General features: G+C 39.0%; 1 protein-coding gene and 1 long non-coding RNA gene across 3 annotated transcripts in view; one reads left to right on the top strand and one right to left on the bottom strand.

The window, feature by feature from the left end:
* LOC106148647 overlaps positions 1-1,888 on the bottom strand; it is a 37,090-nt gene extending 35,202 nt beyond the window's left edge. The window contains exon 1 of the long non-coding RNA XR_001234290.1: positions 1,796-1,888. This is a non-coding gene — a long non-coding RNA (uncharacterized LOC106148647). The remainder of the gene's footprint in view (positions 1-1,795) is intronic.
* A 109-nt stretch (positions 1,889-1,997) lies between these two features.
* Tnks2 (tankyrase, TRF1-interacting ankyrin-related ADP-ribose polymerase 2) overlaps positions 1,998-17,483 on the top strand; it is a 73,255-nt gene continuing 57,769 nt past the window's right edge. For both annotated transcript variants that reach the window (XM_013514874.1, XM_005385828.2), the window contains exons 1-3: positions 1,998-2,516; positions 10,991-11,215; positions 14,410-14,505. In XM_013514874.1, coding sequence (XP_013370328.1) covers positions 2,318-2,516; positions 10,991-11,215; positions 14,410-14,505 — 520 coding nt within the window. In that variant the 5' untranslated portion in view covers positions 1,998-2,317. The remainder of the gene's footprint in view (positions 2,517-10,990; positions 11,216-14,409; positions 14,506-17,483) is intronic.

Raw genomic sequence — 17,483 nt, 5'->3', positions numbered from 1 at the left:
TTTTTTTTGGTTTTTCTCCGGTACCGGGAACCAAACTCACGACCTTGCGCTTGCCAGGCAGGTGCTTTTGCTGCTGAGCTAAATCCCCAGCCCCAAAATTGGAAGTATATTTGGCAAGTGGATGAAATAGGAAAGAAAAACATGAAATAATCATATTGGTAGTGTTATAGTTCTGAGGTACAGTCATGATTATTCATTTTATTAATATCACCATAATTTAAATTTATTCTAAATGGATCAAGTACATATGATTTCACAATTTGCATATTTATTTAAGGTTTGTTTTGTTTTTGGAAACAGGAACTATATAGTCCAGGGTGCCTTGCTCTCAAACTCTAGATCCTCCTCTCTCAGCCAGTGCTGGAATTGTATGGAAAGCTAGTACTACGGATGGTAAAATAATTTACCAACAGTCAAGAAATATGGAAGAGTGAAAAGTTTGCTGATACACCACAAAAGAGAAGGGATTAAAGGGAGGGGAGAGGAACGGGGAAAAAAGAAGCAAGATATATCATGTACAGGTACAAATTTCATATGATGAATGTTATCACTACGTATATCTAAAATGTACCAATAAAACAAAACAAAGGAGTGGGGAAGTTCCAAAAGAGAATCTTTATACTATATTTCAATGTGAGGAGGAGTCCGAGAAAATTATCCCTATAACACCTTCTTCAGGTCATGGTTATTCTTTTGTGCATTCATCTTAGATCTAGATATAGCCAGGTGTTGTGTGGAGACTGACTTTATATCTGTTTGACAGGGTCTAGTACCTGCAGCATTTCTGGAAACAATTCCTGCAGGTAAAATTGATAAGCAAGTGTGCAAAGATTAAATAGAGTTAGTGGTAGGGTGGGAGAATAAAGTATGTGTTTACACTTGAAAGGGACTTTTGAAGTTCTATGGGACTAGGAGAATAAATGCTATTCTTCAAGGTATGCTAGAACTTGTTTGTGCATGTTGCTTGCAAGGAAGAAAGTATATATGCTACAGGCTCATCACTCACCTACAATATGACTTTTAAAGAAACAATAATAAAATAATCACACACCTCCAGGTGCCTAGTTCAATTTGCGTATTATAACAATGTTCACATTTATAAAATTGTTCAAAAAACAAAACCTGGATTTCCTGAAAAAACAAGTTAACTGGGGGAAAATCCTTGTCAGCATACCAAAGGTCAGTACGTATACTTTTATGTAAAGAAAAATTTGTATACTTTTCATTCAGTTTCTTGACGCAGTGGGATGGCACGAGGAATAATCGTACAGAATAATGTCACTGCCCTAAGCGCGAAAACGAATTTTGTGTTTTTCTTATGTTAGTCACAGGGGGTAAAAACTCAGAAAACGTTCATGGAAATATGTCCTGTACAACACCCATTCACACTTAGGTCGTCTAGTCAGTACTGAGCAAATAACTTACAACGGAAAAAGCAATTGGTAAAAGCCATCCTTCTCAACTGTAACTTTAGAACTGAAATGAACTCTCATAGCTTTCTTGATTACTTTTATGTATCTCGGAGTGGTTCCTCCAAACTTCTCCATAAGTGCAGAGCAATCACATGTAAAAAGTGACTTACAAGAAAAGCAGTTATGCAGGGACAGGGCAGAGCGGGAGCTTTAAGGGAAGAGACACACTAAAACGGAAAAGCTATTCTCCAGAAGAAAGGGATTATAGATGCAGGAATTTTGCATACTAAGATCGCTAAAAGAATATACAAAAACGGAGCAAAAGTTTCAAGGGCTCTTTTATCGCGTAATGACAGTATGGAAATTCGTATTTGGACGTCTACCTTTAAAACAGACTGTAAGAGTCGTTTGGCTTCAGCAAATCCAGCCAAAGATGGCGGTGGGACGAAGCCCTTTCACCTCCCGCCACCAAAGGAGTTAGCCTCACTTTTCCCACAAGCCCCTCCGCGCGGCTCGAGCCCCAGAAAAATGCCTCGCTGGTGTCCCACAACTGCGCACGCGCGAGGCGACGTCACGCGCGCTCCCAAGGTTGACGAAGCTGGCGGGAGGGGCCTCGCTAGCTAGCTTCCGCTGGCGTTTAGTTTCAGGGCTCCGACGGCGGGTTCGCGCTGCCTCCGCCGGCGCCGTCGCCGCCGCCAACGCGGGGCAAACGGGGGGCGCCGAGCCAAGCGAGGAGCGCGTGGCCGGGTGGCCATGGGACTGCGCCAGGTCCGGTGACAGCAAGGAGCGGAGCGGCCCGGGCCCTGAGCGCGTCTCCTTCGGGGGGCCTCGCCCTCCTGCTCGCGGGGCCGGGGCTCCTGCTACCGTTGCTGGCGCTGCTCTTGGCGGCGGCGGCGGCCAGGATCATGTCGGGCCGCCGCTGCGCCGGAGGGGGCGCGGCCTGCGCGAGCATGGTAGCCGAGGCCGTGGAGCCGGCCGCCCGCGAGCTGTTCGAGGCGTGCCGCAACGGGGATGTGGAGCGAGTGAAGAAGCTGGTGACGCCCGAGAAGGTGAACAGCCGCGACACGGCGGGCAGGAAATCCACCCCGCTGCACTTCGCCGCAGGTAACCGGGATCAGCGCCGCCCACCTACACTGCCGGGGCGCGCAGGCCCGAAATCGCGGAGTGCCTCCGACCGTCCGTGCTCCCCAGGGACTCTAGTCTTGGCGATCTCAGAAATTGGGAAAATTAGTGGTGGGCAGCGTACCGCATTTACTGGAGTTGGGTTTTTTTTGGGGGGGGTGGCTTTGTTTTGTTTTACAGTATCAGCAATACCTGTACCTACTTCCGGTCTTGCTTCCCTGAAAGGCCCCCACACAGAAGAAATAATGGGGGAGGTAGTGTAGATCTTGTGATTCGAAACACTTAATTATCTCAAAAATTTACTGCTCTTGCAAGTTCTGCTGTAATTTATCAGTCCTCTGGGTCTTAGAGGCCTTAGTGAGATTCGAGGGTGTAATTTAGGAGGAGTTGCTTAATGGACTTTTGACACATTAGAATTAATTCGTTTATCAGCCAATCATTGGCAAGTTTCTAGAAAAACTAGAATTAGAAATGGGCAAGTTTGGAAGAACTGAGGACTTAGGCTAGGTGCAGGAAGTCAGGCACACACACGTTGAGGTGGAAAGTAGCTTGAGAAAGAAGATGGTGCAGATACTTCAGCTTGAATCTGGAGTTTATGCTGGGACTCACTTTGCCTCACTGAGATGTTTAGGTTGCTTGAATTACTTCCTTCTACTGTAACTACTAGGTTCACTTAATGATGATACCAGAATGATAAAAATAGTGGGAATATTTAGCAGAGCCAGAGATGGGAGAGAGCAATTTTCTTATAAGGCATTTATGGTTTTTATTTTGAGGAAAGGTTGTGACTACATCTAACCTCAAGTGAACCATGTGTGATTGAAAATGGGAGTAAATTTCCATTCTGATAATCCTGGTGTTTATTTGGTGTATAGCATGATTTTTAAAACAATTTTTTGAAAAAGCAAGGGATGCATTTTTACATTCCCTGTTCTTTTGGGGCAGAAATGATGTGCAGAGGAACATGAGAAAAATGTTCACAGACATTGCCTTTACAATTTCTGCCAAATGGAGATTTGTTTGCTTTAACCTGTTCCTATTTTAAAAAGTAAACACTTCCAGGAAGCATGCTTTCTTTATCAATTGCACCTTTGTTCGGTTTCCATGGGGAGCCTTTTAAGGGGAAAAAAAAGGTTTAGGGAAGGTAGTCAGGAGTACTAGAAACGGGGGCAGTGGAAAGGAAAGTGAGAATACTGGAGTCAGATGTCACCTAGATAATCATTTTGCCTGAGATTTTGGTGGACAGTGCTGCCTTTCTCCAGCTAATTTGAATTGCCCTGTTTGACCATGTAGTCAACATTTAACTGATTTGGCAAACAGTCACAAACAAGCACCACACAATCCAAAGGGTAATATTACTTAGATTATGTTCATTTGATCTGTGAGATAAAAATAACCAAGGAAGATCTTAGTTACTGCCTTTCAAGAATTTGGTGTATTAATGAGTTCATATCTGAAAATAGTAATATTTGGAGGTGTGCTATTATGGTATTAGCTTCTCACTGACCTTGTTCTTCCTCCACCATCCCACCTTTTGTTCTCTCCCAACCTTTCAAAACATTTTTTTTTCACTGCCTTCAAAGCATTTTTTAGCATAGATTTCATGTTGTTTGGTCAGATTGAGATGGAAAATAATATTTTAGGAGCAAGCCTACCCATCACAATTTACCCATATTATCAGGTGTACGTTATACGATTTGAAAAATTAAGGTGTAAACTATACACAGTGACTTACAACTGTAATTCCAGCTCCTATGCATGGTAGCTAAGGCCCGAGGATCACAAGTTCTACAACAACCTGGGGAAATTAGCAAGACCCTCTGTCAGAATTTAAAACCAAAAAGGAATAAAGCAGCCTTTGGTTCTATCCCGTGTTCAAAATCCCCAGTATCAAAAAAAGAAAAAAATGTATAAAAAGAAATAATAAAATAAGTATAACCAGCTGCATTTTCTTTTTAATATGTGCAGAATTACATTTCATGATCTCTTTTGTTGGTACTGAATTGTGAATCATGTTAATGTAGATGTAAGCATATGTTTAGCTATCCAATGTAAATGATGCTACTATGTAACCACCTGACCAAGCAGTTAGCTGTTTGTACATTACAGAGAATGATTTGGGGGATGAGGAGCAATCACACTTTTTTTTAAAATAAAAGTCGGCCAATTAAAATTTGGAGGTTTTATTGGAAGAAGACATATTTTTGTCTTTTAGTTTTGCTTCTCAATAACACCAGGAAAGAGAGATGTGTGCAGACAACACAAAATAAAGAACAAAACTTTTTTCATTCAAGAAAACATTCAATTAATCAGTTGCCAGTCATAGGGGAGATAAATTCTGTTAAAGAAAAAAGATAATTAACATAAACAAGAGCTTTTTTATTAGTTTTTTTCTTGTTATTGAAATATTACACACTTGCAGGTAACTGTGACTTAAGCCATTTAATTTTTTAGAAGAAAATTACTCAGAAATTACTTTTACAAAAAGGAAAAAAAGTTACTTTACCATCCACCCTTTGCCTGCCTCCTCCCAGTATACCCACACCCCACCCTTAGACACACACAGAATATGAATGATTTTTGTGACAGGGACTTGTAGAGGCAAGTTGGCGTTAAGACCACTTTGCTCTAATTTTACTAAAAGGAAGACTATCTGAAATTCTAGACATTGTAATCCCCTAGAAAACAGCAGATACCAATTTTGAAGACTGCTTTTCCAAACTTATTACTGAAAAATAAGAGGGGACAGAAACTTTGGGAGAAAGTCATCTTTGTGCCCATCATAGTAAAAGAAAAATAAAAAGCATTCCTTAGAATCTTAGAACTGAGATGACTAGAGTGGAACTTTAGAACTTGAGAATCTTAAATCCATATTCTTTCAGAGAAGTATTATCCAGTAGAGAAAAATTTAAAGTCATTCATTAGGTTGAGGAAATTGAAAGGAACAGTTAATGTTTAAAATTTTTATATTCTGACCAATTTTGGATGCTTATATCTGGTACTCTGAGCAACTGATGTGAAGACAACAGTATGCAATGGAACAACCATTGGTGAATTCCTACCATCTTGTCTAGTGAAACTCTGTATTATCGCTAATGTTTTATCTAATAATTTTTTTTAATTCTCTTTAATAGTTTGAACAATCTTCCATTCTTACATCTGGTAATCTGAGCAATGTAGTTGAAGATAACAATATGTGATATAGGGGCTGGGGATTTAGCTCAGCGGCAAAAGCGCCTGCCTGGCAAGTGCAAGGTCGTGAGTTCGGTTCCCGGTACCGGAGAAAAACCAAAAAAAAAAAAAAACAATATGTGATATAACAACCACTGTTAATTCCTGTCATTTTGTTTTGAAACCCTGTGTCACTGTTAATGTTCTTGTTTTGTTTTGTTTATGTTTGTGATGTTGGTATGCTGCTATTTTTTTTTTTCTTTTACTACTCTCTTTAAAATAAAAAATTTTAAAAAAAGAAATTCAGTATATACATAGTGCTAACAGTTGATAAATATATTTTAGAAAACAAATTGACAAGAAGCTTATATTGTAAAGTTTTAGTTAAGATAAATACTATCTTAGTTAAGATACTACTAATCTTTAGTTAAGATACTACTTTGATTTGTAGTATGTTATTGTTCCATATCCTTTGGATCAGTTACACTGAGCTTGGAATTATTACACTCAATTTTGTAAGTGAGTTGAATATGTTGTTTGGTTTTTTTTTTCTCAGTACTAGGGATTAAACCCAGGGCCTTGGCAAGCACTCTACCACCAAGCTACACCATTTTTATTTTTTGAGACAGGATCCTTCCATACTGCCCAGGCTGACCTCAAACTTTCCATCCTTCTGCCTCAGTCTCCCTAGTAGCTGGGATTATACATTCATGGCATTTTACCCAGCTAAGAGGAAATTTTTTTTCCGGAGGAGGGAAATGAAATTAGAGAATCTAGAATTTGTCATACGAGCAACACAGATGAAAACTACAGTTATTTTAGAGATGAAGAAAAATTAGACCATGTTACCATCTTCACATATATGGTAGATTCATGGAGCAGAGTGAATATGGCTGTTGTAGCTTTGCAGCCAAAACTTAAGCAAGTAGTGTAGCAGAAAAACCAATACTCAAATGGAAGACTCTGCACTGAGGAGCTAGAAGGCAACTTTTATTACACTAGGGGCTGGGGAATCCAGAGGTTCAGATCACCAGCCCAGAGTTAGGTATGAGTTCAGTTTAAATATGGTTTGCAAGTGGGAAATACAAAGCTGATAGCAGGTTGGTTATATTGGAGTACAAGAATTATGTCATATATTGTCAGGTTTGTATGTGAACATTTGCAGGGAGTGGGGTCTGAGAAGAGTAGGTAGAGTTGAAAATGTCCTTGACTGGGCCCATCTTCCCCTAAACATGAACCCCTTGAAGCAAGTTGGAATCACTGCGTATTTTTAAAACACAAGCCAGACACAGTTAGTTTGACTCTCACATTGTTAAGGGGGAACATCTGGGCCTAGACAATCAAGGCTAGCTATGTGACAGGGAGCATGAGCATAGTCACAGGCTATGAATTGATTTCTCACTTTTGTTGTAATATGCCTATAAGTCTGCTATTCTGTAAGTGTGCCCTACCAGTAGGAAAAAGTTGCAAGCAGTCAGACAGATTTTAACAATCTATTCAACTGTAGAACTAGCTGAAAGTATCCAAGAAGTGACTGGGCTGGCATCTTTCAGAGATGTAGAGGGGGTTTCTGCATAGGTTGGACAGTTTTGACTAACAGGTTACTGAATCCCACACAGCTCTTGATGTTCCTAGGGAGAAACAGCAAGAGAATGGGAAAAAGAAAGATAAGAGACCAAAGCTGAGTTCAGGTGGAGCCATCTCTCTCCAGACAGGAGGAAAGAAACTGCTCAACCACCACATGAGCATTTATTTATACATTTGACAAAGTTGGTGTCATGTGACATAGCTTTACTACTACCTGACTGGATTGTCTTGGGCTTGGTGTTTCTCTGGACCGAAGCAGCTTGATCGCGTGGCTTGCCTCTGGTGCTCTTTGTTCTCGGAAGGTCTTGCCTCTCCTGTCACACATGTGATCACTTTCCAGCTTCAGACCTCTGCAATAGGCCAGTCATCTGACTGGCACAAAAAAGTAAGGTGGTTCCCCCAATTCAAGGTTTCAACAGGTCAGCTACTAAAAATACAATAATTTTTATGATTGCCATTCACTGTCTTTCCCAAAAGGATCCTATTGAAGACCTTTAAAAACTTTTCAATACCATTTCCATCTTTAGCTATATGCCAGCATTGTAGTTAGGAGTGATGCAGCAGATATATCCCTATTCTTTACCTTTAAGTACAATTAATCTTACATCAGCAAAAAACCTCAAAATCATATAAAGATAGGTCTAAGATTTTAGAATCCTTCACTCATTTTATCTCAATATATTATCAGGATCTTTTAGTCCTACCTTTTATCTTAGCTCCTCTGGGCCTAGAGGAAGACCATGAATTTACAGTGCTCTTTTCAGTATTCCCCCACTCAGATCGTCAACTCCCATCATCCAAAGACCATGACACACTTTTCCAGGTTTCTTCTACCATCACATGTCTGGTCAGACAGTATATCTGTCCCCAAGTTGAGATGGATAAAGTAGTGTCTCCAAAAAACATATATATACACTTAAGCAATTTACTGTACTAATAAGCTAATGGCCACCACTTTGAGCACTCCTTGTAATAGTAGAGGCCAAAAGTAACTCATTAATCTCACGATATCATAAAAATTTAGTATTAAAGTATTTATACAAATTTTTCTTTTTTTTTTTTTTTTTTGTCTTGTTTGAGACAGGGTCTCACTATGCAGTTCAGGCTGGCCTTGAACACACTTATGTAGCCCAGGCTGGCCTCGAACTCACAACGATCCTCTTGCCTCAGCCTCCCGAGTGCTGGGATTGCAGGTGTGTGCCACCACCACCAGACCAAATTTTTCTGTTCTTGTTGTATACATTTTTTGCTTGATGTATACATTTTTTTGGTGGGCTCTATATGCCTACCATTAAATGACACCATTTATTGACCCACGGATATACTTTCTATATCGGCCTTGTTTGCCTTACTGTCACTACTTTATACTTGGTATATAACTTCATTTCCAGATGAATTTTTGATACACTAACGTAGCTACAGAACCATATTGATGCATCATCATTGACATAGAAGATATCTGTGTCCTGAAATGTGTTTAGCTATATAATCACTTGACCCATTTTACCCATAGCTCCTCAGCTGAAACTTCAGTTTCAGTAATCTCCAGAGTAATGTCTTTCCAGTGATACTTGACAAACGGCTACTACGTGACCTTAACCCAGATCACCAATCCTTTACAACAGGTATCTTCTCAGTTGATAGTGTCTCTTACAACAACAAGGTTTTCTACTTCAACTGTTTCTTTGCCAACTGAACTGTCCTTTTGGTTATGGGAGGGATCCAGCCTGTGAGTCACTTTTTATTACTGTAGTGCTTTTTACCACAGAAGAAGCAATAATCCTTCTTTCAGAAGTGGGTACAAAGGGAAAGTTATCTTTACTAATTTTTTTTAAGTATCCTGATTCTTTTACTCTTGCAGTTTACAAAGTGTTTTCTAAAAAGCATTTCCTCCAGGTAGATGCTGAATGCTTCAAATATGATGGGCAATCTCTAGGTAGTGTTAAAGAAAGACTGAAGTTCGGGCTAATAACAAGTGATTTGACCTCTTGAAATTTTCCATTTTGGCTTCTGCATGTAATGCTATTCTTTCTTAGAAAGGATATGCCCAAAACTTGAACTTTTATCCTTTGCCAAAATCTGTTTGATCTGCAACTTTCCCCCATCTCAGTTGATGACAGCTGCACTCTTCCATTACTCAGGCTAAGACCCTTGGGGTGATCCATGATTTTTCACTAGTGTTACACATTCATGCTCTGTTTCTCACCCTTACCCTCACCCTATATCCAGGCCATGGGGAAACTGCTGGCTCCACCTACACAATATCAGAACTTGTCATTTATCATTATGTTGACAAGTACTACCAGGTTATGGTCCAAGCCACTATGAACTCTTACCTACTTCTGCTCATAGTCTGCTATAGTTAGTCCTGCAGCAGCCACAGAATACTGTATCAGATCATTTAGATCCTTGTAGTGACTCTCTGTTTGCTCAGAATAAAACAAGCTAGAGTTCTTACAGTGGTCCTCAAATCCCATGCCCATGTATGGCGCTCCACCAAGAATATTGTGGAGAAATGTCAGAAGAGTAAGGAGTTCTTTCCCTGTTCCTCAACATAAATATAAATCATTCTGTTTGCTTTAACATAAGTATGAAGTCCTTTTCATTTCACAGTTGGTTGTAAAAAGGTATTAAATACTAATATATGGTAATGATAAGAAATTAAATGTTTTTTATTTTTATTTTATTTTTGATCTTTTTTGAGACAGGGTCTCACTATGCAGTTCAGGCTGGCCTTGAGCTCACTTTGTAACTCAGGCTGGTCTGGAACTCACAATGATCCTCCTGCCTCAACTTCCCGAGTGCTAGGATTACAGGTGTGCGCCACCACACCCGGCTCAAGAAATTAAATCTATACTGGTCGTCAACCAAAATAATTGAGTCACTAGACTTCTTTGTTTTCTTGGGGGGCACTTTAGCAGAATTGTGGAATGTTGGTATCTAAAGGAAGCCCGTTAGGTAGAAAAAAGTTGCTTGTGTTGTTCCAGTGGCTAAAGCAGGAACTTCTTGGAAGACATTTTCACGCTTTTAGAGTTACCCCCCTTTTTTTTTTCAGAAATGGTTTCGCTATGCAGTTCAGGCTGGCCTTGAACTCAGTATGTAGCCCAGAGTGTCCTCGAACTCACAGCAAGCCTCCTGCCTCAGCCTCCCAAGTGCTGGGATTACAGGTGTGCACCACTACACCTGGCTAGAGTCACCTCTCTTATCTCTTACATATAATATAAACTATAACACAGTGTTGCTTTGTTGCGGTCTCGTAGTCATCTACTTTTATGAAGTAGATGTAGGAAAGTTACTCTAGGGAGAATAACAAAATTTACTACTTTATAAAGGGATGATTTACATATGTAACGTATATAGTTTGAACATCTAAAAATGTATATACAGTAAATACAGAGAACTCTTTACAATTAAAAGTTGTACGGTGGAAAACATTTCTTTGAGCTTTCAATCACTTGTTTCGTGTTTTTTCTTTGAAGTTAGTAGCAACAATTAAAGCACTGAGGTACTACAGGCTACTGAGCAGCAAGACCCTTTGGCTCTGTTAAGCTTAATTACTGATATATTTCATGCAGCTTTTCAGCAATTCTTGGATTGTTGAATTTTCTGTGCTGAAACATTTTAACATGGATTATACTTACAGATTTTAGTGTATTTTTCTTGACAAACTTAAATGTGGACAATTTGTTTTATTCTAGGTTTTGGGCGAAAAGATGTAGTTGAATATTTACTTCAGAATGGTGCAAATGTCCAAGCACGTGATGATGGGGGGCTTATTCCTCTTCATAATGCATGTTCTTTTGGTCATGCTGAAGTAGTCAACCTCCTTTTGCAACATGGTGCAGATCCAAATGCTCGAGATAATTGGAATTATACGCCTCTCCATGAAGCTGCAATTAAAGGAAAGATTGATGTTTGCATTGGTAAGACTTTCTTTTTTCAAAATTTTCCAGAAATTGTAACTATTCTGAATCTAAATTGAGTTCATTTATTAATAGCAAAGTCTGCCTGGCTCATTTTAAATATTTAAGAACACTTCATAATTTAATCTAACCACTGTTTACTGAATGTCTTTTTGCATGTGGTACTGAGTTTAAATTTCTTTGGAGAACAGAATAAAAAGTTCCTGTTCTCCAGAAAATTGCATTCTTTTGAGAGGTAGGATACATAAAAAGCCACATAAGAACATGGTAAAAATGAACATTGAGTGTTAGAGGTTAATGATTAGCACGGTGACTTGGCAGAAGTCAAATCTCAAGGCTCATGGGGCCTGGTGGCACACACCCGTAATCCCAGCACTAGGGAGGCTGAGGCAGGAGGATCACTGCAAGTTTGAGGCCAGCCTGGGCTGCAAAGTGAGTTCAAGGCCAGCCTGAACTGCATAATAAAACCCTGTCTCAAAAAGACAAAAAACAAAACAGAACAAAAATCAAGGCCCAACTTCCTGGAATTTTTCTGGTCTTTTAAACAAAAAGGAGATTTAAAAAAAAAAAACAGATAGTGATTTCTTTATAAAATAAAAGCTTTGAATTTTAGGTTCAGGAGCTTGATGTCATACATAGGCAGTGTAATACTGAAACTGTCAGTAGAGAGGAATAGCTTCCTGAGAGTAGTAATATATTTTAGAAAGAGTAATCTTGTAGGAGGCAGGATAAGATGGGCTATCAGGGAGACTACTTAAGAAGCTATAAAATAACCCAGGTAGCAAGGATAACCTGGGATTATTATAGGAGATTTAAAATGATAAGAGAAATAAAAAGCATTTAGCGGAAAAATACAGTAATTTAAAACATTTGAGCCTAACAAGAAAGGATTTTCTAACAAAGTGATCACTGACAAATCATATGTGAGAAGAAAGTTTTTCTTAACTTCATATTTACTTTTCTGAGCCAAACAGAATCTCAGATTTTGAACTCAATATTATCTTAACTCCATTTTTCTCCTGATGCAAAACAAAAGAGTTGAAATCCTTGAAGGTAGAAAGTAAGGTTTGAGAACTAAGAAAATCCAAGGACTCTGTACCAGACTTAAATCATCTACCCTCTCTCCAGGTCCCAATTCAATATTTATATCAAAGTCACCAGCTTAGTCATTTAAAAAATGCAAAATGGATTCCCTAGTTACTGCTACCAAATTCTCCTTTCCTGTGTGTTACTCTGCCCATCCCTGGTATATCAAGAGTCTCAGATATGTAGTTTTAATAATATATAGAATTTTCTAAATAATGTTACAGGCCTACACCATCCACTATAGTAGCTAAGGATATGCAGTGTGACTAGACTGAATTGAAATGTGTTATAAGGGGAAAATCCATATCCTATTTCAAAGATACGCAAAAAGGGGAATGTAAACTATTTTAATATTTTTATATTGATTAAATGTGAATTTAAATATTGATTTTTTGATATATTGGATTCAATAAAATGTTAAAATTAAACTTTCTTTTATTTTTATTATATTTATTTTGTGTGTGTGTGACAGGGTTTCACTGTGCAGTTCAGGCTGACCTTGAACTCACTTTGTAGCCCATGCTGGCCTTAAACTCACAGCAGTCCTCCTGCCTCAACCTCCCGAGTGCTGGGATTACAGGCATGTACCACCATGCCCAGCACTGTTCCTTTTATTTTTAATGTAGCTACTATAAAATTTTAAATTATAAATGTGACTATTTATGGCTCACGTTTTATTCCTATGGAACTACATGTTATAGATAGAATAGAAGCTGAGCTTCCTTTCTTTGTATATTTGGCTATTTTTCCTCAGCTTCTTATTTATGAATAAAATATTCTATATTTTTTTATTTTTATATAATTGATATGAAGCATAGTAAAGGCTTCCCCTTTCATGTGCCTTGGGTTACAGTATAGCGCTTTGAGGATTTTTTGTTTTGTATTATTTTTGATTTTGAGGAGGAAATCGTTAGCCAAATGTGGTACATACGCCTGTAATCCCAACACTCTGAGAGGCTGAAGCAAGTGGATCATAAATTGGAGACCAGCCTGGGCAGTTCCGCAGATTGGCAAGACACTGTCTTGAAATAAAAGATAAAAAGGGCTGGAGATGTAGCTAAGAGTAAAGGCCCTGGATTCAGTCCCTGGGTTCAGTCCCCTATACCACAAAAGGAAATGAGGGAAGGAAGAAATGGTTTATGTGGCCCACAATTTAGAGATCTCATTCCATGATCCACTGACACCATGGGAAAGGGTGTGCTGAAGTAAAGCTTCTTAGTTCATGATAGCTCAGAAAATGAGCAGGGGAACAGCACCAGAGAGGAAGGGATGAGGGTCTAGATGGACCCCTGAGCCCCACCTGTGTGACATACACAGAAGAGAACTTTACTAATCTGCTAGGTGGCTCCCAAGCCATTCAAGCAGTTTTATTTGGGATTTGTTAACCCTAGAGAGAGCATTTGGATTTTAACTCAAAATTCAGTATAATTAACCTCACATACTAACTACTCAGCTGTTAACTCCTGTCTGCATATCCCTAGTTAAGATTTCTTTTCAAGGAAAGGATGTCCTTGTAAGGAATATTTCACTGGTTTCATAGAATACCTACTCCACTCAGGCCAGTTTATTTTGCTATTGAAGTGCAGTTCCTTATGGTGTCACTAATGGACAAATCTGCACAACTACCTGCTGTCAGTTACTCAGTCTTCTTGATGAATGGGATGATGACTGATGGCTTTATAGACTTTTTAATCCTACAGATTAAGTTATCTCTATTCCTGGGCTTTCTGGCATTTTATACATTTCATTTCTATCGTAATAGAATAGTCTTCTTAGTGTGGGCATTGTTCCTTTACATGAGAAAAGCTTTCAAGGAAACCTGAGCCTTTTAAAAATATATTTTGTATCTGTCCTCAGTCCATTGTCTCACTAGCTATTTAAATAACAGGAAAATCTCACATTGAATTGAGAAGAACCTTACTAAATGTGCCTTTAGTGCATTAAATCGTAGAACATTTTATATATTCCTAAGTTTAAAATAACATTTACTTTATTATTAGGCTGTGAGGGTCTTTAAATAACTTCTAGACCCGAACTTTTAAGAAAATGATTTACTACAATCATGTTGTCCTGAGAACCATTGTAAAACGTATATTGCTATTTTGCAGTGCTCTTACAGCATGGAGCAGAGCCAGCCATCCGAAATACAGATGGAAGGACAGCACTGGATTTAGCAGACTCATCTGCCAAAGCAGTGCTGACTGGTAAGTCTGTGTAACCTGTTTGGTGTTTCCAGGAAGAATATAAAGAACAAGCTTTGTAGACTGTGTGCCTCTTAGAGTTAGTGGCCTCAATTAGAGTTTTTTTTTTTTTTTTTTTTTTTTGGTTTTTCTCCGGTACCGGGAACCGAACTCACGACCTTGCGCTTGCCAGGCAGGCGCTTTTGCCGCTGAGCTAAATCCCCAGCCCTCAATTAGAGTTTTTAAATAGTATCAGTTCAGTTGCTGTTTTCTGCATTTAGACAGTTCATATTTGATTTTTGTCTTAAAAAGAGAAAACTTTTCAGGGTCATCTTTAAATTTTGTTATTGTTGCCTTATTTGGGGGAGAGCATGATAGATAATTGTGTGCTATCATGTATTGAGGATATTTTACAGTGTTCCTGAATTTTTTAGATAATTTAGGTCTATTTCTGTAGACATTAATTACTTTTTTGGTGTATTTTAATAATTTTTGATGAAATACTTCCCAAAAGCAGTAATCATTCTTTTTAGTGATAATCTTTAAAACAATGAAATCTGGCGCACTTATTCTAATACCATGAACAATGCTAATTATTGTACTATGCTGTAGTATATTCATGCCCTTGGGATCTATTAGTGTATAAAGCTCTAGAATTTAGACTGCCAACCTTTTTAAAGCTGTACCTACTTCATGTAGTTTTTCCACTGTCAGTGTGCTTTCTGCTTAAGTGACTCTGTCATATTTATTGAATTGATGACAGTAGAATCAGTATCTAATCTGAAAGACAAAACCTAACTGGGTGTGGTGCCTTGATCTAATTCCAGCCCCACTCTTGCCTCCTGAGGCAAGAGGATATTAAATTCCAGGCCAGCCTGGGAAACTTAGCAAGACCCTGTCTCAAAATTAAAACTAAAAAGGCCCAAGGGTATAGCTCAATGGTAGGACAGTTGCCTAGCATAAGAGAGGCCTTTGGTTCAATCCCCAGTTCCACCAGAAGAAAAAAAAACACAATTCCTTGAAAGGCAAAAGCCTAAGGAGTTCTGCTATCCACTTATGTGCTTGGACTTTAGACTTTATAAAGTTTCTAGTAGCATTGCTAATGCAATTAAGACTAGTCTCTGAAAAGTTTTTCGGGTATATGAGCTGCTATTATAACTATCAGTTTATTCAGTATTTGTTTCCTCTTTCAGTATTCTAAGCTAATGCATACTTACACCTTTTTAAGAAGTCTTCAGGTATAAAAGAAGTCTCAGCAATCACACATACAGTTCAAATTGTAGGTAGCAATTTGGCTATTGCTTCATCAAATCTGTTAATTTAAAATTTTTCAGAGATCCTGTCTTGGCAATCTAGAGGAAACAGCATTCATGTCACTCTAGGGCTCATGTCACTCATCCAGATTAGTAGGGTTTAGTTATTTTGCTTTTTTTTTATCTTTTTGAGGCAGGGTCTCACTACGCAGATCAGGCTGGCCTCGAACTCACAGCAGTCCTCCTGCCTCAGCCTCCCCAGTGCTGGGATTACAGACATGCATCACCACACCCAGCCAGATTAGTAGTTTTGTGGCTGCACAGGGAGGTAGCAAAACCCTCACAGGAATGTAACATGAGCAAAAGAGCAAACAGGTAAAGTACTGAAATAAGGAAAGCTAAAATGAGAATCTATCTCAGCTCAGATCTTTAGAATGCCCATAATACTCCAAGGGTAGAAACCTCTGGAGGTAAAAGCCAGCATAGTGTTTGCCTTAGCCACCACTGACTGCAGGACAGACCAGTCCCAGTGGCATTCCTATTGGGATGCAAGGACCCAGAAACTGACATATTCGTGCAAGAGACCATATCCCTGATCCCAGGTGGCGTGAATAACTAAAGAGAAATACAAAACTAAAAATCAGTCACTGACTCAGACATCCCAGACTCAGGCTTGCATCTCCAAAGGCATGGGGTACTGAAGTGACTGTGACTCAGAGAGAGACTATAGGGACTGAGGCAGAGATAGATATGGCAAAAACTGGGTCATGAGAGATGACAACAGTCCTGGCTCTGACTTTTGAGTAAAGCAGCTGATTTGTGCAAGTATTGGAGTTGGACAAAGAACTCCAGACTGGAGTTCATACCCCTGAATGGTTCTGAAGTCACAGGGAAGAGGAAGATGGGGAGCCAAGTGTGCCACTGATTGGAGAGAAGGAAAGAGTAGAAGCTTGTACAGAGGCTGTGGCAGGCACATAGCCTGGGAGCCCCAGAGAGAGTAAACTTCTAGTGGAGATTGTGGTGGAAGTATGGGCTGGAACTCTAAACTTGAGTCACCAGAGAGAGTGGCTCCAGCTCTGCCTCGTGGTTGCTGAGAACACTAGAGGCTCTCCAATGTGGTGGGTGGTCTGAACACAGCAACATTTACAGATTGCTCAGAGATGATTTATTCTAACCAATACAGCAGGACAATCTCATATATACATAATCTGTTCCCATTTTTCTTTTTTTCTTGTTTACTGCTTTTTTGTGGAATATAATTAGGTTTAGACTTTCTACATCAGTATACAGTTGTTTGTATTAGTTTTCTACTTTAGTACCATAACACTCAGAAGTTGTTTAATCATAGATTCCCATAAAAAGAGTTACTTCTTAAGGATGTCTTTCACAGTCACGTCATCAATTAAATGCAGTCCGTTCCATTTTCTCTCACCTTGTCTCACTGCATTGCCTCCCTTTTCTGCTTTCGCTATATCACTTCACATCTTCCTTCTGCCTCTCTGCTCTTCCTGCTCTTTTGTACTTCTTTTTCTTATTTTCTTTTTCTGTTTTTTCTTTCCTTTTTTTTCTTTATATCTTTCCTGCTCTTATCAGTATACACTATTAACATTAATCTGAATATCATTAATTTTCTCTAGCCTATTATATATTATACTTCTTGGTTTCTTCAAGTAGCAGAATAATAAAGATCTTTCTAAACAAGGTCTGATAATATATGGTTGGTTCTCCATTTATATTTTCTTCACTTTG

Source organism: Chinchilla lanigera, unplaced genomic scaffold (assembly GCF_000276665.1).
Source record: "Chinchilla lanigera isolate Chin_1 unplaced genomic scaffold, ChiLan1.0 scaffold00024, whole genome shotgun sequence".
NCBI classification, from domain to species: Eukaryota; Metazoa; Chordata; class Mammalia; order Rodentia; family Chinchillidae; genus Chinchilla; species Chinchilla lanigera.
This window is presented reverse-complemented; position numbering and strand designations above follow the sequence as displayed.